At 41.5% G+C, this 22,574-nt stretch overlaps 1 protein-coding gene across 4 annotated transcripts in view; it reads right to left on the reverse strand.

Annotated features, from left to right (window-relative positions):
• Positions 1 to 22,574, reverse strand: part of CAB39L (calcium binding protein 39 like) — a 108,997-nt gene that overhangs the window by 44,164 nt on the left and 42,259 nt on the right. For all 4 annotated transcript variants that reach the window (XM_050950767.1, XM_050950760.1, XM_050950776.1 and 1 more), the window contains one exon: positions 15,749 to 15,895. In XM_050950767.1, the coding sequence (XP_050806724.1) occupies positions 15,749 to 15,850 (102 nt within the window). In that variant the 5' untranslated portion in view covers positions 15,851 to 15,895. The remainder of the gene's footprint in view (positions 1 to 15,748; positions 15,896 to 22,574) is intronic.

The following is a 22,574-nucleotide window of genomic DNA, read 5'->3' on the forward strand; positions in this document are numbered from 1 at the left end:
CGTAACCCTCATAATATATGTGCAGGGAGACCCTGAAGCCTCAAATGCAGGGCCTTAAATTAAAGATCACTTCTAGCCTCTATTTTGCCACTTGTATTTAAGCTTCATAGTTCTTTATAATAGTTCCCATTGCTGAAGTACACAAGCACTTTGTTCCTTGGAGGGAATCCCACTCCAGCCTTATATGCAGAAAACATTCCATTCCAGGAACAAAAAGTATCTGAGTACATTCATATGATACAAGAAGCAAAGGACAAGAGAAACCTATAAAACCTAGTAGCTATAGACTGTGGATTTTGGAACTGTGCCTTTAAATTGTTTAGCTTCCCAAACTGGAAGTCTGGGATAGAGGTGCAGCAGAGATCCATATTCTGTGATGCAGAGACAGTCGGGGAACTGTGTCACTAACCAAATAGGCTCTCTTTCAAGCATCTTGGGCCTAAATTGATTATTGAATATCAAGATGAAAATCAATAACGACAAGTGCAAAGTACTTCACTTAGGAAGGAAAAATCAAATGCACAACTACAAAATGTGGCAGTACTGCTGAAAAGGATCTGGCCAGACAGTTGACCAGAAACTGAGTATGAGTCGTCAATGTGATGCAGCTGCACAGAAAGTTGACATGATTCTGGGGTGTATTAACAAGAGTGTTGTATGAAAAGACACCCAAGGCAATTGTCCCATGGGGGCAAAGTATTGGTGAGGCCCCAGCTGGAGTACTGTGTCCGATTCTGGGCACCACAACTTAGGAAAGATGTGAACAACTGGAAAGAGTCGCAAGGAGAGCTACAAAAATGATAAAAGGTTTTTAGAAAACCTGACTTATGAGGAAAGGTTAAAAAACTTGACATGTTTAGTCTTGAGAGAAGATGATTTGGGAGGCAGGGGACACCTGATAATAGTTTTCCAATATGTGAAAGGCTGTTATAAAGAGGACAGTGATCAGTTGTTCTCCGTGTCCACTGAAGGCACTAACAGGCTTAATCTGCAGTAAGGGAGATTTAAATTAGATATTAGGGTAGTAGTAGTAGTAGTAGTAGTAAGGGTAGTTAAACTCTGGAATAGGCTTCCAAGGGAGATTGTGGAGTCCCCATTATTGGAACAATTGGGACAAACACCTTTCACGGATGGTCTAGGTTTATCTGGTCCTGTCACAGCACAGGGGGCTGGACTTGATGACTTCTCTAAGTCCCTTCCAGCCCTACATTTCTATGATTCTATGTTGCACTAGGAGTAAATAGAAATGAGAGAAAATAATCTGAGTGGAAGAATGAGCAGATAAAAGCCTTGTTTTTTAGAGAAGCACACTTTCCAAACTCCTTGAAAAATGCAATAGTCTGCCCAATCCTCAAGAAGTCAACACTTGACCCTGAAGATCTCTTCAACTTCCCGTTCGAGGAAATAACTGAGAAATTAATAGCCATCAAGCTTCAACAAGACATCAGCCAACACTGGGAATGCTTCACAATCAGGATTCAGACTACAGCACAGCACAAAAACAGCTCTAGTGGCACTAAATGTGCCAACATTTTATGGCCAGGCACAAAAGTAAGATCCAGCAGTGTGAGCAGGGAAACTTCTCTGCAGCCTTTACCTCAGTGGAAAACAAGATACTGCTCACTAAAGCTGGGACAAATTTTTCAATTAAATAGCAAATTTGCTAAAAAACACAATTTCAGGATGACCAGAACTAATTTACTAAATTTGGTAAATTTTGGCTGAATAAAATATGAAGGGAAAATTAAAAAAAAAAAAAAAGTCAAAATGAACCATTTTGTTACTAAATGTCATTTCAAAATGATGTTCAAAAAAATTTTGTTCAAACTCCTCCCCTCACCACCAAAAAAAAAAAAAAAGAGCTTTGGTTTGTCATTTCAGCAAGAAAAGCAAAAACAAAAAACAAACCAACCAGTTTTAGTTCAAAATTAATTTTTTTTAATTATTTTTTTGCTTTGGTTCCCAAACCATACTCCCCACTGTTAAGATAAGTTCCTGTCTGCATCCTAAAAGACTTGCCCATACCAGCATTGCCCTGGCCTCTTCCTTTGTCAGTCAGTGTTAAAGGCATTCTGAACTATATGCATTTCCTCACCTTTTGGGGGCGAAGCCAGACTTTCAGGCACCTGCTCCCCTACTTGGTGTAAACTTTGCTTGTACCAATCAGAAACGAACACACACAGTTTTTGGGCCCCGTCCCCTATGACACTTTTATGATGTCATAGTGGGTATTTTAGGCTGGTCTGCCATGTGCAGGCAGAAGAGGAGAAAGAAAAACGAATCCTGTGTACCTTGTGCACACCCGTAACCGAGCCTGATCACATCAAAGCCTCTCTCAGCTCACGTGTTTTAAGCAGAGTTTCTACGTTTGCTGGTCGTTATGAGTTGGTTTGTATTCGTAAGTATTGGTTATTACTAAATGCTGCATCTGTGTTTATAAATATTGTTTACTGCATCTTTGTTTATAAATATTGTTTGATAGTAAATACTTTAGCCATTGTATGTTTTAAGTTCCATTAACCCTGTTAGCTAATCATACACTGCTCCCCTACCCCTTGTAACTATCCCCAATAAAACTTTAAATTAATTAATTTTAGTTGTGTGCGTGCCTGCAGTTTACATCGTGACCCATATCCTCCTTGCATCCCTTACCTATACAGTCTATTGCCACGTGCAGCCTGGTAAATAACAGGTCTGCATTTTTTTTTCGCCCCTATAAGTACGTGGCAATCTACACCCACCCCCACCAATTATTTGCCCAGCTCTACTGCTAATCCACCTACAGGACATAACAGGAGTACATGGCCCAGAACTATAGAGGTTTCAGTTGTTCCTCTCCAGCAGAACTCAGTGAGTGGTGATGGGTAACTGCTCCTCCTCTTCAAAGGCCTCATATGTGAGGTCCCACAGGAATCCATACTATACCTACTTCTCTTCAGTATCTAGATTGAGACACCTGGGAGAGACAGTGAGAAGCCATAAGGTGTGCGGCCAACAGAACACCTTTAACACTCAACTATATATCTCATTCTCTACTAATGCAACCACAACCACGTTAGAATGTTTATAGGAAATTAGCCCCTGATTAAAGAGCAGCTGGTTCAAACTAAATCCAAGCCAGATTCTGATCAGCACCACTTCAAAAAGGAAATGCTTTGAAAAGATGGCCAAAATGTTGTCTCCATCACCTTCCACTAAAGGCACACAGCCACCCTTTGTCAAAGTTGTGAAAAGCCTCTGGTTCCTGTCTGACCCCTCGCTAAGCTTGAAGGACAAGACAGAATCAGTTTCCACCAGTGCTTTCTTTCACTTCCAGCTTATTCGGAAACTTTGTCCTTTCCTACTGGACAACAACCTGGACACAGTAATCCCTACATTTATTGCCACCCAGCCTGGATTACTGTAACTCATTGTATCTGAAGTTGAATGTGAAGATGATGCACAGGCTCTAGTTGGTAAAGAATGTAGCTGCCCAATTTCACCATGCCTGAGGCTACCACAAGCATATCAGGCCTGTGTTAAAAACAGACCACTGGCTCCTAGTCAATTTGCAAAGCCAACATATGGTCGTGGGCCTAATTTGCAAAGCAATTTGCTTTCAAAGCAAAACCAGAAACCCCAGGCAGTCCACCAGGGACTTTGCTATTACTGCTGTTGATGCGACTAGATACTATGGTGCTCGATGGTAGCATAAAACTTTACTCTTGAGAGCATTCTGTGCTCAAAAACTAAAAAATTCTGTCCCAAAAAATTAAAAGTTCTGTGCACAATATTTTAAAATTCTGCAGATTTTATTTGTCAAATAAACATGGAGATTCCAGCATGGCAATGGGGAATCACAGGCCACTGACTGCATAGAGTTGTGCAGCTCTCCTCCACGACACAGACTCAGGGGTGAGGCTGCACTCAATCCTGCCACAGTGCAAGGACTAGCCCTGCCCCAGAAACACCCCAGGGTCCTGCCCTTCCGTGCAAGGTGCACCAGGCGTGGGCAGGCTCAGTAAGGCAAGATCCAACAGTGGAGGGGCTTAGTGTGCGTGGGGATCCAGGTGTGTGTTGAGAGGGCTCTGTGTGGGGCAATCTGAGCGCGGGCAGCTCAGTGGGGGGAATCCAGGTGCTGGGGGGGGGATGGGATCTAGATGCACAGGGGTTTCTTGGGGGTTCTGCTTGATAACATTCCAAAGCAGAGTGGACTGATGCATGTTCATTTTCATCATCTGAGTCAGATGCCTCCATCAGAAGGTTGATTTTCTTTTTTGGTGGTTCAAGTTCTGTAGTTTCCGCATGAGAGTGTTGCTCTGTTAAGACTTCTGAAAGCATTCTCCACATCTAGTCCCTCTCAGATTTTGGAAGGCACTTCAGATTCTTAAACCTTAGGTTGAGTGCTGTATCTATCCTTAGAAATCTCACATTGATACTTTCTTAGCATTTTGTCAAATCTGCTATGAAAGTGTTCTTAAAATGAACATGTGCTGGTTCATCATCTGAGACTGCTATAACATGAAATATATGGCAGAATCCAGGTAAAATAGAAGAGGAGACATACAATTCTCCCCTAAGGAGTTCAGTCACAAATTTAATCAATGCATTTTTTTTTAAATGAGCATCATCAACATGGAAGCATGTCCTCTGGAATGGTGGCCGAAGCATGAAGGGGCGTATTAATGTTTAGCATATCTGGCATGTAAATACCTTGCAACACCGGCTACAAAAGTGCCATGTGAATGTCTGTTCTCACTTTCAGATGACATTGCAAATAAGAAGCAGTCAGCAGTACCTGTTTGCCTTAGAAATTGGCTGATCAAGAAGTAAGAAGTAAGACTGAGTGGACTTGTAGGCTCTTAAGTTTTACATTGTTTTATTTCTGAGTGCAATTATGTAACAAAAAAAATCTACATTTGTAAGTTGCAATCTCTATCATTAAAGTGTACTACAGTACTTGTATGAGGTGAATTGAAAAAATAATTTTTACAGTGCAAATATTGGTAATAAAACTAATAATATAAAGTGAGCACTGTATATTTTATATTCTGTGTTGTAATAGAAATCAAAATATTAGAAAATGTAGAAAAAATCCAAAAATATTTAATAAATTTCAATTGGTATTCTATTGTTTAACAGCGCGATTAATCACACTTAATTTTTTTTTTAGTTAATCACGTGAGTTAACGGCGATTAATCGACAGCCCTAATTTTAACTCTTCTTTTACAGTCTTTACATCAGCTTCTTTACCTCCTCTGCAATTTTACTGCACACAATTTAGTCACTAGAAATTACCACAGTATAGTCTCAATGAAAACTAAATAAAGTATTTTTATCATAATTTCAGAGGTTTATTTTCTGCATGGTTCTGACATAACAAACAACCTGCTCGTCCACAAAGTGTAATTCATAATTAATGAGCATCATGGATAGCAGCTTCACTTCTGCTGATTATAGAGTACTAAATTCTCTGTTGCAAATGCAGAATTACAACAATCTTTGAAGCACGCTACCAAACTGACTAGATCACCTAACTAGTGTAAGATGTCCCTTTGTGGTTGTAGCATATACACAGGTCTATTATCTCCTCTAATTTAAGGAAAGTTATGCCTGCCTCTGCACGCCTCTGCTTAGAAAAAGGTTGTTTTCTGGTAGTAATGTCTTCATATTTTTTGACAAATTAAACAGTGAGAGTTGAGACTAATGCTTTGTGCAACTTATTTAAAAAAATACCCAGATTTGGTTCCCTCACAAGTGAAAATCAAATTATTGTAAATTTACTTGATAGGATCATAACAGAAACAGGAAAGATCTTTTCGATTATAATATCTTTGCAAGTGCAAAATACAGTCACCAGAAGATGCATTAGACACAAAATTGATATTATACTTGATCTTAGCTAGACTGTAAACTCTCTGAGACAAGGATTTTTTATTAAATTATTAATTATTATTATTACTGTGTGTTTGCAGAGTGCAGTGCAATTGGGCCACAATCTTTGATTGGGGCCTTTAAGTGCTACTGCAATACAAATAATATTAAAAGGCCATTTAGACTCAAAGCAATATGACAAAGAGTCTTCCTCTGAGTTTTGTTCCTCGACAAGCAGTACACGGTTTATATTTAATTTAACAAATAATAAATAAGAATTTATCAGTTTTAGGATGGGGGAAGTAACTCTATGATTGGGAAATAGGCACTATTTTTCTGTTCTCCTCCTAGTTTCCCTTTATTATACTTAAAGTGGTTTGGATTGCTTATGACCTTGTATTGCTAAGAGGTGGGGCAGAGTTTTAAAAATAGTCTCCTTTGCTTCTGACAACCAGCTATTTGAAGAAGCTCTTCGCTGAAATGCCTCAGGATCCAGTCATAGCCTTGCCCCCGACCCAGACAGGAACAGAATTATAATTGCAGACCTGGTTGCTGGGACACAAAGGCCCTGTCCATATTACAGATTTCACACTGTTTAAGCTGGCTTCGTAAATATATTGGTGCCCCTGCTGTGTTATAAAACACTGTTCGGTCATGCCTGTGGCATGAGACAAACTGCGACATCAATTCTAACAAATGATGCTCAAGTTCACAGTGTTCTGCCCAGAATGGGGCATGATAATATGGCTTGGTCCTGTCTGTACAGACAACATAAAGGTATGCTTTAACACTGTTAGGGTACTAATCAGGCAATGGTTGAGCACTAAGGATGTGTCTACACTTAAAACCAAAGATAACTCATGCCTGCTGATGGGGGTGGGGGGAGTAGGGGGATGACACAATGTAAAGGGGGGCCACATGACCACCTCATGTGTCGCCTCTGGGAGGAACCTTCCAGCCCCACCTCCCTGGGCCAGGACAGCCAATCCTGCTGGCTCCTAGTGAGGAGCACGTGCCTCTTGGCCAGGCTGGGGAGACTCACAGCACCAATGTCTCCCCAGAGCATCTGTGCCCTGACGGACACCTCAGCAGGGGGGAGGGGCGTGGGCAGTGCCCCTATCTCCGGCTGAGCAGAGGGACCCTGCTCCCAGCACCTTCCCCAGTGGCCCCCTACACACACCTTGTGCCCAGCAGCACCACACTGCCTGCCAGAATTTCCAGCTGGCTCAGTCCCTGTCCCTGGCAGGGAGCAGGAGAGAGCCACTTCTCATGTTGGCTGAGGGTGGCTGCTTCGGGTCACTGCCTCTGGGCAGTGCAGCAGCTGTTTGAGCCCAGTTGGGGAAGACACAGCAGCCTGCCCCCTCTGCTCCCCACCTGGGCCTGGCTGCTTGGGGATAGGGGCCAAGAGAGCTGGAAGTGCCGAGGGAGAGGCACAGCAGAAGGACAAAACCTCCTTCTCATGCTGGCATGCTAAGCAGAGCAAGCCCTTCAGGGGCAGCTCAGCATTCACAAAAATCTGGGGGGCACTTAATCCCACATGCAGCCCTCCCCACATTGCCTCTGCTTAAAATGCTACAGCAGCACAACTGCACCGCTTCAGTGTATACACTTACCTATGCCAATGGGTGGGCTTCTCCTACTTGGGTAGATAACACCTCTTAGGGAGGTGGATTAACTAGGTTAAAGGAACAATTCTTCTGTTGACCTAGTGCTGTCTACACCGGGGGTTAGGTTGGTACAGTAGCACCTATTAGATGTGTGGATTTTTTCACACCCTTGAGAGGCGTAGCTATACTGACGTAAATCCCTAGTGTAGAGCAGGCCTATAACTTTGTCAGAGCTTTTTTTTTTTTTTTTTTTTTTTTTTAAAAAAAACAAAACATTATAGACACGGCCAAAATCAGGAAGTATTATCGTGAAGTGGGTTTATTTTTTTTACCCACGAAAGCTTATGCCCAAATAAATGTTAGTCTTTAAGGTGCCACCGGACTCCTCACTGTTTTTGTAAATACAGACTAACACGGCTACCCCTCCGATACTTAATATTAGATACATACTATATCAAGAGACTGTATCTTGCACTTGTAGGGAACTGAACTCATTGATCCAACAAGTCTTTTGATCATTCACTACTATGATCCTATACACTAAATTAAGGGAAGTTTCGTGTTCTTGTAAATGTATTCTCATTTCATACGGAGCCAAGTCAGGAAGCAACATGTAAAAGGTTAAAACGACACACCTGTCTAATCTGTTGTTCACTCAAACGATTGATTTTTCCCCATAAATACATTAGATACACTTTTGTACACCAACAGAAGCTGAGCTCCCTCCTCTACAACATCACCTGCCTGTCTGCAGTAGGAGGAAAAAAACACTGACTACAAAAACTGCCCGTCTGATTCAGAAACATAACCAAGTACAGACAGCTTTTGCAGCGTCACATGGAATATCAGTGATATGTTTATTACAACCAGTGAAATGGTGTAAATTGAGTTCCTGGCTTCAGCAGCCTTGTGCTAATTTCACAATGACCCTTACGTGCAATCTCAGATAGCAACAACAAGAACCTATCATCACCCTTATATTGCTGATAGTATTTACAGCACAAGCAAATGGATCTCCACTACTTCAGGTGTATCTGGATTTTCCTTTTTGATGTTAACTATAAACATACAAAATCATTAGGACAAAATGTTAGACCTTGAGGAACTGACACCCATGAGAACTCCTAGGCCTAAACTTCAACTTTCCTACCTCTTTAATGAGTTGACTCCAGTTTACCTCTGTCCCAGCTGACAGTATCACTAGCAGGAAGACATACAACTATACTCAAGGTTGGGAGGACCTGCTCTCATTTTACCCCCCAGCAGGCTGCAGGAGATACCACAGTGCCAGCTGGCGAGGAACTGAGACAAGGATCCATTCCACCATCTGATCCCTCCACAGGGGCGGAGCCCCTTCACACCCAGATACCTCTCTGGTGCAGCACCCCCTCATGCACCTGCTTGTATTCTAAGCAGAAGCGGTACAGGCTACTATGCTGACTAGAGTGAGGACAGATCCCAATCTCCTGCCAAACCTGCCAGGAACCACGGTGGAGCAGGGCCAAGCTCCAAATCATTGCATTGTCAGCTCCACCACCAATCCTCACCAGCTGGACAGGAAGTAACAACAGTGCATGGGCCAGAGCAAGCCAGCACCATGGCCGGCACCTTGTGGTCACACTCCCTCCCTAGGACAGAACTGGCCTGCCACCTCCCTGCTCCTCTCTGGGATGGGTCCAGCTCACTAACCTCCCACAAAGCCACAGCCTCACGGCACTGGGCTAATGTAATGATTTTCATGCAGTCTGTGAAATCATGATCTATCCAGGGCCTTACACACAGCAAACTAGACATTCCCAGCTGTGCACAAAAAAATCTGGAAAAGAGGATTTGATAGCCAGTTTCAATCTGAACCTCTGGAATATTTCCAGTATGGTCTATATAAATATGGGTTTTTTTAAGTTACTGCTTCTCAACCTTGAAACCTACCCACTGCTTGACACAAACCACTGAAATGTGGCCAGTGACCAAAGTATGGAACATGGGTGTTTGTTGCACATCATGGCAGAATTGATGGAGTATAAAGCTTTTAGCTACATAATCTATTTTTAAGGGCATTCTCTCACTGGGGGAATTAAATCAACCAATTTTTTTCAAGAAAACTGGAAAAACATATTCCATCATGTGCAGTCACAACGACCTCCACGAGCCATCAGCAAGGTTTGAATGCAGGATTTTCAGAACCCTAGCACAGCCCTGTGCTCATGAAGGAGTATGTGAATCAGTCCCTGGTGGGGGATATGATACGCACTCTGCCAGCAGGTTACACAACTCTTTGCTCGACAGCAGTAGAATGTTTAAGGTCAGGAACGTGAGTTGTCCCTGGCTTTGGGAGAAGAATGTGGCCTAGTTCTTCGAGCAGTAGTTAGCAATAGGATAGCCAAGCACACAGATTTGGAACACCCATTCTGAAAGGCAGCGTGACTAGGTGGAAGAGACTTGAGTCTGCCATACAAAGATCTGAATTTGATTTCCATTTCTACAAGTGTCCTTGTGCAACCTGTTAGGGAACTTACTTGCAAAATGAAGAGAATTACACTTAACTGTCTCCTAGGGGTGCAATGCCTTGATCAATAATAAGAATTGTGAAGCATACAGAAATATAAAAAAGCAGTCAAAAGAGGGGAGACTAGAACTCCTGGTCTCCTGGCTTCCAACTGAGTTACAATCCCCTCCACTAAAGGATACTTGAAGTCTCACTCACCTCCAGTGCAACTGCCTCACTTGGCACTAGAGCAGAAGCGACTGAAATGTGAAACTTCCCACAAAATCCAGTACCTCTGAGAGCTTTTGCAGCAGCAGACATGACAAGGGGCCAAGTCCTTACCTTACTTACACAGGACCAGATTATACACTACTGAATTCAAAGGGAATTTTGCAACTGACTTCACTAGTTGCGGGATCGTGCCCACAGACAGTCCTATTAGAGTCAATGATAATCTCATAATGATTCCAATATGCAAGTGTATGTTTCATTCTTCATACGCTGCTCATATTACTTACACAAGGAATCCCTCTGACTTTATTAGGGCCAGATGTGAGAGTGAGATGAACAGGATTTAGGCATGGTTTCTTTAGCACTGCATAAAAGAGCAGGTGTAGCTGGGTGGTTTGGTCAGTCATTAGGCTTAGTGGCCTAGTCTCTGATTCCAATCTTTCTATCAGTTCAGGGCATTGTAGCTCTCTGGATGTGGTCTTAGCTAGACTGTCTTCTTTGTTGGTAACCCCTTCTTTGCTGCTGCCCTCAATGGGGACAGGAGCCATAGTTCTTGGGTGGATAGGGGGACCCAGGCCCTCCCTCTCCACCAAGTCCTAGCCCATGGCCCTGAAGGTTGCAGCAGTGGGAATGGCTTAGGTCAGTAGTTCTCAAACTTTTGTACTGGTGACTCCTTTTACATAGGAAGCCTCTGAGTGCAACCCCTCTTATAAATTAAAAACACTTTTTTATATATTTAACATCATTATACATGCAGGAGGCAAAGCAGGGTTTGGAGTGGAGGCTGACAGCTCACGACTCCCCATGTAATACCCTGGTGACCCTCTGAAGGGTCCTGCCCCCCAGTTTGAGAACCCCTGGCCTAGGTTCAGCATTCCCCAAGGCCACTTCCTACCACATTCTGCATCGCAGTTTCAGATGTGGCCATATTTGACAACGTTTTTACTTCAGCCAAAGGCTGATGCCTGCAGCCCTTTTGTGGCCCTTGTTCATGGTTCTCCCTCTCTTTTGAGGAGTGTCAAGGAGAGGGCAGGGACTCACAGTTGGATCCCACGCTTCTTCTGCCCCTGAGTAGTGCTCCTATATGAACTGGCCTCTCTTTCCCCCTTTGCTTAGAGTTGCTGAACTGAGCTTCCTTTATACTGATCTTTGCCCCAGCATCATGCTTGGCAGCGGCCAAGGAATGAAACCCAGTACTGCCCTGATCCTCTTCCCCTGCCTCAGTCTAGTGTAGGATTCATAAACCCCATCACAGCAGAACTGGGTTTTGGTTTCTAAATATAAATGCCTGATCAGGAAAAATCCTTATGACTACAAGAAATGCTGCTAAAAATAACTCCAGATTCTTATGAACAGTTGTGAACCTCTACTAGCACACGGAAGTGAAATGTGAAGACATGCCACACTGACCTACCTACATGAATTTGCCTAAGTAAGTAAGTTTAAATGTAAAGGGGAAGGACAGAGGAAAAAAAAAGTTTCAAATGAATTTTTACCTAGTTGATTCAGTGTTTTTGAACAGTGAATGGATCCCTGAGGGGAAAACAAAAAGGGTGAGTTTACTATAACCTCAAGTTTGTCTTGCTGGCTGGCAGAACCATAATTATTCATAATAAAAGTGCTTATTTACAACTTGCCTGATTTCAGTTTCCTTTACAAATCTAAAACTTTGGTCAGCTTTGCACACTCAAGCCAAACGCAGAAGGAACTTGGGGCAACTTTCAAATTATTAATGATCAGTTTATAAAATTTTCATCCAAAATCTTGTAAAACTTGATGGCTTTCCTTGCAGGTCTGGTTCAGAAATGTTGCCAAACCTGTAGCTGCAGGGAGCCTGAGTCATCAAAGCCCAACCCCACCAAGGATAGGTGAAAAATATAGGTGGGATGTTTACTGTTCATGCTTCAGTGCTGTATGGCATGCAATACGTCCTCTGGACAGTGCTTTGTGGTTGTGATCTTGAGGCCTTTAGGGAGTCAGGATGTTACCCTTTCTATTGTGGGCTGGACTGAGAAGTTCTTGTTTATTTTGTTTAACAAACCTCCCACCCACTATTCCTCTAACTTCTTCCAAAGACATATGGTATCACCACTATGGGACTGAACTCACCCTACCTGTCTGGCTTGGCACAGGAACTTGTGGTAGGTGGAGGAGAGTGGGGTGGGAATATAAGGGCATGCAGGGATTTTGGGTCTTCCAGCGAGGTGGTCCAGGCAAATGGCTTTGCAGGAGGCTCTAGACTGGTTGGGTTTTACCCCTAACCCAGGCAAAAACTGGCAGTTTCCAATTAATTTTGCATTGAAATTCAAAGCAAAACTGAAGTGGTGTGAATCATACCAAAAAACAAAAACAAAAACAAGAACACCAAGCCCAAAGCAAAAAACCACAAGGTAAGTGCCAAGTCTACACAACTCCAAACTATATCTGATATATCCATGCACAGGCATCTTGAAAAATAAGCTAGTCCAATTTTACCTGATGTATAATTACATCAAGTACAATTCTTAATTATTTGTTTGACTCCATGCTTATCACTCCTGATTAATGCGGAGTGCCAATGCTGGAGTTAAATCAGGGGCACAGTTTGCTCTGTAGTAGTACTAATAATTTTTGCATTATTTAACAATAGCATGCAATACAGATCATGCACTTCAAGAGTGCTAATAAAATTTCACGTTTTTCAAATTCTCTTCCATCTGACTTCATATCATTTCAGGGTTGCTTAACACCACTTCCTTGTAGTTTTGTATCTTTCAGAACTGCTACAGAGCTGGAAAAGAAATTCTTCTCTGGTTTGGTAGCCTCTAGGCCGGTAGCCTCTAGGCCAGGGGATCCAGTCCCCTGCTTAATTTCATCCAGGTGACCCTAGGCGCAGGGGTGATCAAGAAAGCTCTGAGTCAGCATATGCCTAACCCCACCCTCAGGCACGGCCCCCGTAGCTCCCATTGGCCAGGAACCGCAGCCAGGGCAAGAGCTTGCCTTAGCTCTGCTGCTGACCAGGAGCCACCTGAGGTAAGCAGCGCCCGACCTGAGCCCACACCCCCCACCCTCTCCCACAACACAATCTCCTGCTCCAGTCCTGAGCAACCTCCTGCATCTCAACACCTCCCAGAGCCTGCACCACCACCCCGAACCCTCTGCCCAAGGTCAGAACCCCCCCGGCACCCCCACCCCAACCCCGCTCCCTGAACCCCTCATTTCTGGCCCCACACCGGAGCCTAGGGGAAGCCCCGAGCCTCTGCATCCCCTACCGCCACGGCGCTGTGTGTGGCCTGTGACTGACTTTCTGTGGGTCAGCGGCCCCCAATAGAAAGAAGGTTCCCCACCCCTGCTCTAGGCACTGGTGCTATATCAGCCACTTTCAACTGTCCCAAACATGCATTTCCAACTACATATCCACACTACAGTTACAGCCGTCTAAATAACTGCAGGATAAACCTTTAGGGCTTTTGACTTTGAAGTTAATACTAGCTGGAATCTATTTTGCTAGCAAGCAATACTGTATGTTTAGCCATGAAAAGAAAAGGCTTTTAGCCACATGAAAAATGGGTATTGAATGTGAAAGTTAGACAAGACAATGTTTTAATTAGCCTCATGAAAGTGAAAGATGTGGTGTTTTTGCACTGAATTTCTTACTAGAGTAATAATTAGTTTTCAAACTTTCTCAGCCCAGCAGAACAGCTGAAAGTTGCACACAGATCACCCCCCACCCATCCCATGAATGCTCAAAAACATATGAATGGCAAAGATACTGAATAAATGCAGATCAACGAGGACCCCAAAGTTTTGAATGTGCAGTAGCAGACATCAGGGTTTGTTTGTTTTTTTTAAATATTAGTTTTTAAGAGAGACTTTTTTCCTCCAGATTTCCTATACAGCTTTGTTTTAGCCCTAAGAATCTCCCCACTATGATTTACTCCCCCAACATCAAATATTCAGAACATTTTCCTTACTGGGTGTGACTCTCTTCAGAGCAGTTCAGTGCAACTCTTGAATGAAGGGGACATCTATTGTGTGACATGAGGTATTTTCCTCTGACCCCAAGGGGATAAGGACTCAGCCTGTTCGGCAATCCAGATCAGAGAGTTAGACCCCAGTTCAACAAAGCACTTAGTCATGTGCTTAAGTACTGTCCTGAATAGTGATGCCTTCTTGAATTGTGCCTGAAAGAACAGAACTAGGAACAAACTACTTTCTCTTGCAGAGTGGTTTAATTGGAACTAGACATGTGAGTAAATCTGCAAGATTGGGATCATAGATATTTAATATCAAATAGCTAAATGATTTAATATTCAGTTAAAATGTAATTTTCAAATTTGTAAATTATTTCCATACTGACAAACTGGATGAAATTTTCCACATCTATAACCCTTTTATCTTGTGAGAAAAAAAGTATACCAACAGTTCAGACTTTTTAGAAAGTAGAAAAACTGCCAAAGTGCTCATAAAATGTCAGAATTCCTTTTAATTCTCCATCTCCAGGGTACGCCCCGCCCCACCCCACCCCAAAAGCATAGCTCAACTAGTGATTTTAAAGTTGAACTGCAAAGCAAAAACAAAAATTGATTTAAACCCAGATTTCTACATTGAATGTCCCCATTAATTAGGCTATGGGGACACATTTAGCACAAAATTAATCTTCTATACATTCTTTTTCTTTCTTTCCCCTCCCTGAAATTATTTTGATCCTTCACAATTAACTGAAGGTATCCCAAAAAGTGAGACATCAAATACCAGAAGTCTCATTGAGATCCATGTTACAGAAATAACACATTCGGAGGTATTGTCTGTGAACCCAAAGTACCAAGGGGATTCCACTGAGAAGGAAAAGGTGCTTACCTTTTTATTTTTGGTTCACTTCTAATATGTAATCGTATTGAGGAAAAGCACAATAACATTTGCAGTCAAATGACAGAATTGCGTAAGAAGTGTTTTAATATTACCTAACAATTATTTCTGTTTTAATTTTATTTTTAGTCTCATCCACATTTCTACTATTGGATTGTACCCATGACAATTCTTTTAGAGAATCTGAAAGTCTCTGGTACAATTAAATGGACTTAAACAGGTCTGTGATAATACATAAGTGCACACACAGCCACCCACTCTAATACGGTGACAGATACATAATTATATTTAGGGTGCATATAGTACATATGAACATTGCTGTATTTTTATATAATGTTGTTGCATGTGCGCGCGCGCACACACACACACTTGTAGTTTTTCAGCCTACAAAAACAGTAAACCCTAGCCTAGGGTACTTTTAAAATGGTCTCATCTTATTTTGTTACATGCTTGAGTAACTGAAAAAAAAATACAAACCACTTATTTTTTGGATTAGCCTGTTGGATACAGGAATATTAATTTTTTTGTTACCCAATTCTGGTTAACTTTACTCAGATGAGTAGTCTCACTGACTGCTCATTATACATAAAGTAACTCGCATGCATAAGTGCTTGCAAGATCACAGGTTTGGTGAACAGAGTAATTTCAATTTCTTCAAACTGTTGTTCCCCCGAGTACAAATAAATGCCTTATCACTAGTCTTTTAAAAACAGGATCTCATACCTTGTCTGTTTTTTTATCTTGCTTTTCCAATATGGCCATGCTTTCTTTCAGAGTTTTTACAATCTCAGCAGGATTTTTGTGCGATTTACTGAACAAAGGCATGATTTTCTTCCCCTGAATTTCTTCTTCTGCTATAGCTGAGGATTGCTTTAAATCAAAAAGGACAAAAAACAAAAAGCAAAAATTAGCTTTTAAGGTTTTGTTTGCAGCTATGAGTCAAATACAGCATGCTTTATGTATAAATTATACTGCAAGCTCAGACTAAGAGCACTTTGAGCTCCAGTTGCTCACGTCTACTGAAAATTCCAGTAAACTCCACTAGATCCTTCAACTGGTCTACAGGCCTTTTAAGTTTTGATTGGAAAACCAGTAGCTCCAAGGAACATTGGCCAGCTAAACCCAGGGTTGAGAGTTCAATCCTTGAGGGGGCCATTTCTGGGGCAAAAATCTGTCAGGGACAGTACTTCGTCCTGCTGCAAAGGCAGGGTATTGGACTCGATAACCTTTCAAAGTCCCTTCCAGTTCTAGGAGAAAGGTATATCTCCATTAAAAAAAAAAAAAAAAAAAAAAAAAGAACCAGCAGACAAATATATCTGTTGCTTGGATCATTGCAGGATTGGGCCTCAACTTTTCAGTCATTGCTTACATTTTATTTCGTTTCTCTCTATTTATCTTTTTAGTTAAGAGGATGTCAATACTGAATAATTTAAGCCTCCCCAAAAAGGGAGCTTGCCAAACCTTGAGGGGCCTGCATTCCTTGTGACTCACTTCTGACTCATTTAAGTCTGGGGGAGTTTAGATGAGAAAGGAATATAAAATGAGGCCTAATATAAATACAAATGCTTACATTAAATTAAAACATTTAAACAAAAACACTTTACTTAGACATTCCTCCTTATTCTGTTGGAAACCCAAATACCAATCAGTGTACTAGTGCATGAGAACCAGAAAGAGAAAGCAACCAGTTTAGTTTTAATGTGTCAGCAGGACCTGAGCCTGGAAGGTGCCGCGTGTCCTCAACTCCCATTGGCTTTAATGGGAGTTGAAGACTCTTAGGGGCCAATACAAAGTCTAATGAAGTCAATGGAAAGACTCACATTGACTTGTATGGACTTTGGATCAGGCCCATGTCACTTTAAAGAGGGTGCATAGCACTTTGCAGGATAGGTCACCAAGCTGAAGAACATGCAAACAGTAAAAACACACTGGTAAGAAGTAAATTAGATGGGGCGGAGGGAATCACTCCAATTTTCATATATGCTATGGTCTCATACAAATAAGATATGTTATAACAGAAATTAAGAGGGGAGGAACGAAAACAGATTAAAATATACATATGTAAAATACTCTCTCTAACACTCACATTTACCTCAAAATCTAACGGTCTTATAAAATACACTTTTCCTCCATGTACACATATGATACTAATTATTACATATCTTATATGATTAATAAAAATAATAGCTATAGTTTTTACTTAAACACCCTTATGGGTATTTGAGATAATTATTTGAAAATGTATGTGATGTTTTATAAATTAAGACAGATCCTATGCTACAAAGCTTTTAAGTGAAACATCTTAAAGCACTTAGAGAGAAGGTGTGTAATTTATCTGTGACGTAAGGAAAGATTATTTGAAGAGGGTAATATTTCAGTTAAAAGTTCCTAGAGTAGCAAATAGTATCAAAAGTAAATTAATTTGTATATAGTTTTTCCATTAATGATTTGTTGCTAGGCAGGTTCTACAGAAATATTTTGACATTCAAATTCTGGAAATTCAAGTCACTGTGTCTCTTCAATATTCAAGCTCCTTAGGGCACTGTTCAAACTACATTTTTATTTCTGCGGTTTTGGCTGTGTAAGCCTGAATACTTGGCTCAGATCTCAACTAGGAAGCCAAAAACAGTGCTCAGCGTGCTCCCATGGAACTCAGGCCATAGTTTTTGGCAACACCCTCTGACTAGCACAGAGCAGAGTCAGATCTCTCAATTTGCGAATACACTACACTGAAGATGGGGGTATACTGACTAACTCATCCAGGAATGTTCAGCGATATTCACATACCAGGAAAGAAGGGGCCTCTCGCTAGCTGACTTGCATCATCCCCACAATTTTGCTAAACTTAAAGGGTAATGCAATAACGTGTCTGCCTGCATGATGCTAATAAGCACTTGCGACTCCACAACCACATGGTTAATGACTCAATATTACAGGGAAAAGAACATTTTTAAAATTTAAAACACTGGAAATAGAAAAGGGTCAGGACCTGCAGGCTTATTAACCTCTGAAGACATGACATGAGGGGTGGGAGTTGGGTTTGAATTCTATTTAAAAAAAAACTAAGAAAGGATATTTTAAAAAACAAAACATCACATTCAGGCGGGTCAGGGTAACTTTGATTATTCCAATTTTTAAATAAATGAACCACTTTTGGGTAGCAGGTTTCCTCTTTTTGGGAGGAGTAAGGGGAAGAAGTAATAATTTTTTAATATGTTAGCTTCAAGGATCACAAGGCTTATTATCTACCTTTTCCCAAAAGGAATTAACCTATATACATCTTCTGAACATAGCCTCTGTACTACATAGTCACTATTTTCACTACAATTCCAACAGGATTTTGTATCACTGGACAGATAAACGTTTTTTCCCATCCTAGATGGAGTCCATTGAATTCTAAAAGTAAAAGCCAATATTTATAACAATGGGAGGTATTTTGGTTACCTTGATTTCCAAATGCCTAATCTGAGGTACCCCAAAGTACTGGTGTGACGTTGCACCCCATAATGCTTTATAGAAATATGCTTATGAGTGTAAATATGACATAACTGGAGTATGTTTTATGCTAGATATGCCATGTAACATATCTCTGCAAAGGTTATGATCTACTGAATATATTCATCCTATTAGTATGCATGTATCTTTTTTTTATTCGAAGTTATGAATATTGGCTATGTACTTGTTTGATTTTAAGTAGCCTCAGTGAAGCATTTGATCAGCTTCTTGAGAAAAGACTGTTCTTGGTAAGTGCCAATCAAGAAACAATTAAGCTGACAATGAACTTTGAGCGACACCAGGCCACATCTGAGCTTTCCTGGGAATGTGGCGTCGGCCTGTAAAGTTCTGAGTCATGCATGGACGTGTGATTTGCCCATGTGACTCCAAAACTCCATCTTGCTGCTGGGTTCTGTATAGGGTACGAGAAGGGGTTTCCACCCACAAGAGAAAGTCTATTGAACCCCCTCCATTTTGTCTTCAGCTGGCACAAAAGATAGGCATCTCCTTGGGGTGGAGAGGCTGAAAGAAACTGGAACAAAGGATAGTAACTACAAGGGTGTGAGTGATTGCTGGACCCAGAGTAGGAAGAAGTCTAGCCTGTAAAAGAGGCTTATGGGAACATCTCTGAGGGTGAGATTTACCTGCATTTGGTTTTTACTGTATTAGGCTTAGGCTTGCATGTTTTATTTTGCTTGGTAATTTACTTTGTCCCTTCTGTTATTACTTGGAACCACTTAAATCCTACTTTTTATATTTAATAAAATCACTTTTTACTTATTAATGAGCCCAGAGTATGTATTAATACCCGGGGGGCGGGGGGAAGCAAACAGCTGTGCATCTCTCTCCATCAGTGTTACAGAGGGCAAACAATTTATGAGTTTACCCTATATAAGCTTTATATAGGGTAAAATTGATTTATTTGGGGTTTGGACCCCACTGGGAGCTGCGCATCTGAGTGCTGGAGACAGGAGCACTTCTTAAGCTGTTTTCAGTTAAGCCTGCAGCTCGTGGGGGACGTGGTTCAGACTTGGATCTGTGTTTGCAGCAGGCAAGCGTCAGGCTCAAACTGGAGTCCCAAGCTGGCAGGGAAAACAGGCTCAGAAGTAGTCCCAGCACATCAAGTGGCAGTCCCAAGGGGGTTTCTGTGATCCAACCCTTCACAAGTGGCACTTTTGAAAATTTGGAACCCAATTTTTTCTGCATCAACTACACCTTTGATGAGGGTCTGTCTTTAATTCAGGGCTACTTGTAAAAACTGAAGGACGTGACACACTAGCACTTCCAGAGTAGATGGGAAACCTTAGGAAATTTCTTTGTAGTGCTATTACACACAAGCTTACCACTACAGCACCTTAATGGCACAAAGAAACTTCCCAGGGACAAGGGGAGTGCCATTACTCTTCACTTCACTCTCTATCGTTGACTGTAGCAGGGCAACAAATTCATTCTCTTCTCTGCTCCTGCCTTCACCTACTACATCCTCCACACAAAAAGCAAGCCATGGGTAGAGTGCAAATTACACATTTTAAATTCTCTGTTGGACTCTCTTTCTTGGTACCATTTGTTCCCAATACCAGTCTTTTTGGCAGACATGTCCCTGTCAGACCTATGGTCTCCTTTGCCTCCACTATTCAGTGATTTTCTTTGGACACATACTATTCTCAGTCACACAAGATAAAGAAAGCAAATTGTGGCAAAAACTTTGAATGTAGAACAAGCTGGTGATGACTGAAAACTACCACTATCTGAGGGCTCTTTGATGACCATGGTTTGGTGGTCTCCCGCAAGTTCCTTATGAGGAGGGGTCAAATTCGTAAACAGCACTACTACAGCTGTCACTAATTTATCAGTAAGTCTCATAGACTTACTAGCAGTTTATGAGATCGGGGGAAAAACAGATCTTTAAACCAAATAACTCTTTCAGTCTTGGAGGTGGTTTCTCCAGTATAGGAATGAGACACATTGCAGGGCTGCATGGGAAATAATGTACTTCCACTTCCTGAGGCTGTAACCTGTAGATAAACATAACATCTCAGTCTCCACAGCTAGAAAGTCCAACATCTTCCATGCACTCTAAATTCACAAAAATATTTCAGTGACAAGTGTCAGTTCTGGCAGGGTTCAGCTAGGGTTTGGTGAAAGAACATGCTTATTTTTGTTTTATTTTAGGGGGAAAAGTGGCAAAAATAGTGAAAAGCAGTTTTTAAAACAACCTTTTCCAGATGTTTGGCTGGACCTGTTAAAATTAGAAAGAAAAGCTTCTTTATGACAGGCAGTAGGTGTGGGCAGGGCAGGTGTGTTTCATTCTTGGTGAGAAATTCTTCTGCTCTCTTATATTTCACCAGGTTATTTTGTCATTCCCTTGACATCCTCAAGATCATACACACACAAAAGACAAAAACTTAATACTCAAGCTAAAGCATTCATGAAGTCCAGAGACTAATAAGATCAGCAGTGTGCAGGTACTAGGAATAGTCAAAGGAATGGCTGAGATTGCAAAGTGATATGCACTCACAGTGCATGCCTTCCCCGCGAGCTCAAAGACTTTTACAAACATTAATGAAGCCTGACATCATACTAGTAAGGCATGTAAGTACAATGATCTCCACTTTTACAATGCGGGAACTGAGGCACAGAAAGATTAAATGACTTGTCAAAGGTCACATAAGAATCTAATGGGAAAGTCAGGAATAAAACCAAGATTTCTTGGCTTCCAATTCTGTGCTTTATTAATCACAAAATCAAATCTATTAGTTTTGCAGATTACCACAGGCCTATCAGCAAACATTTATCAACCAAGACTTGGGGGTGGTATAGAATGCCATTCAATAGGAACAAGAGCCTAAACTAAAAGGTTCCTCTTCCACTCTTCCTCCCCAGCCCCATCCAGGATTCTGAGACAGACAACTAGACCTCTGGTAATTTTGGGAATATGCAACATGGTGAAATCTGTTTTTTGTCTCAGGAAATCTGTGGGATAAAGTTTAACAGACTGATTTTCATGTGAATCTGAAGGGGGGGGGGCAGGGAAAGAAGATCTGACTGACTATTTACACAGATCTGAGTTTATGTTCCTAGAGCTCGGAACAGATGATGATGGGCCATTGCTAATCCAATTAATCTAAAATAGCATTTAATAAAAACCAACCAACCCACATCCACCAAATAACAAAGCCCAACAGCTTCAATGGGAAGCTTGGAGTTAGCTTGTCAGGTGGGAATGCTAAAGTGAGGTAAAGAAAAAACACTGATACGCCACCACTCTTTTTCAGCTCTTGCTTGAAGATACTATTATAATGGGCCAAAACAAATGCTTTCAGCCCAGCTGAGCTTCCAGTGACTAATTTGGCAGATACAGAAACCTGTTCAGCCAGCTTACATGTTCACCAGCGTGACATATGGAAATGTTTAAATTTATATTTGTATTAAACAGTTCTAGTCACACTAATCAGATTTCTTTTCATACACTTTATAGGCTCCCTCCTTGAGCTCTCCTTTATTTCTTGATCACAGTCTTCCTTAAAAGACCCCAGTATATCAAAACTTATAAACACAATAAAGGAGGGAGGAAAAATGTGGGTGAGGTAATATCTTTTAGTGGACTAACTTCACTATTGGTGAAAGTGACAAGCCTGAAGAAGAGCTCTGTTTATCTTGAAAGCTTGACTCTTTCATAAATAGAAGTTGGTCCAATAAAAGTTATTACCTCACATACCTAGTCTCTCTAATACCCTGGGACCAATATGGCTACAATAACACTGCAAACAAAGGAGGCACGCAGACAGCAATATTACTTCAGTCATCAGCAGATCCCATCATTATACAGTAAATCAGGGTACGTCTTCACTACCCACTGCATCGGCGGGTAGCAATCGATTGCTCGGGGATCGATATATCGCATCTCATCTAGACGCGATATATCGATCCCTGAATGCGCTTATATCGATTCCGTAACTCCACCAACCCGAATGGAGTTGCAGAATCAACAGGGGGAGCCATGGACATCGATCCTGCGCTGTGAGGACGGTGAGTAATTCGATCTTAGATACTT

This window comes from Gopherus flavomarginatus, chromosome 1, assembly GCF_025201925.1.
Source record: "Gopherus flavomarginatus isolate rGopFla2 chromosome 1, rGopFla2.mat.asm, whole genome shotgun sequence".
Classification (NCBI taxonomy): domain Eukaryota; kingdom Metazoa; phylum Chordata; order Testudines; family Testudinidae; genus Gopherus; species Gopherus flavomarginatus.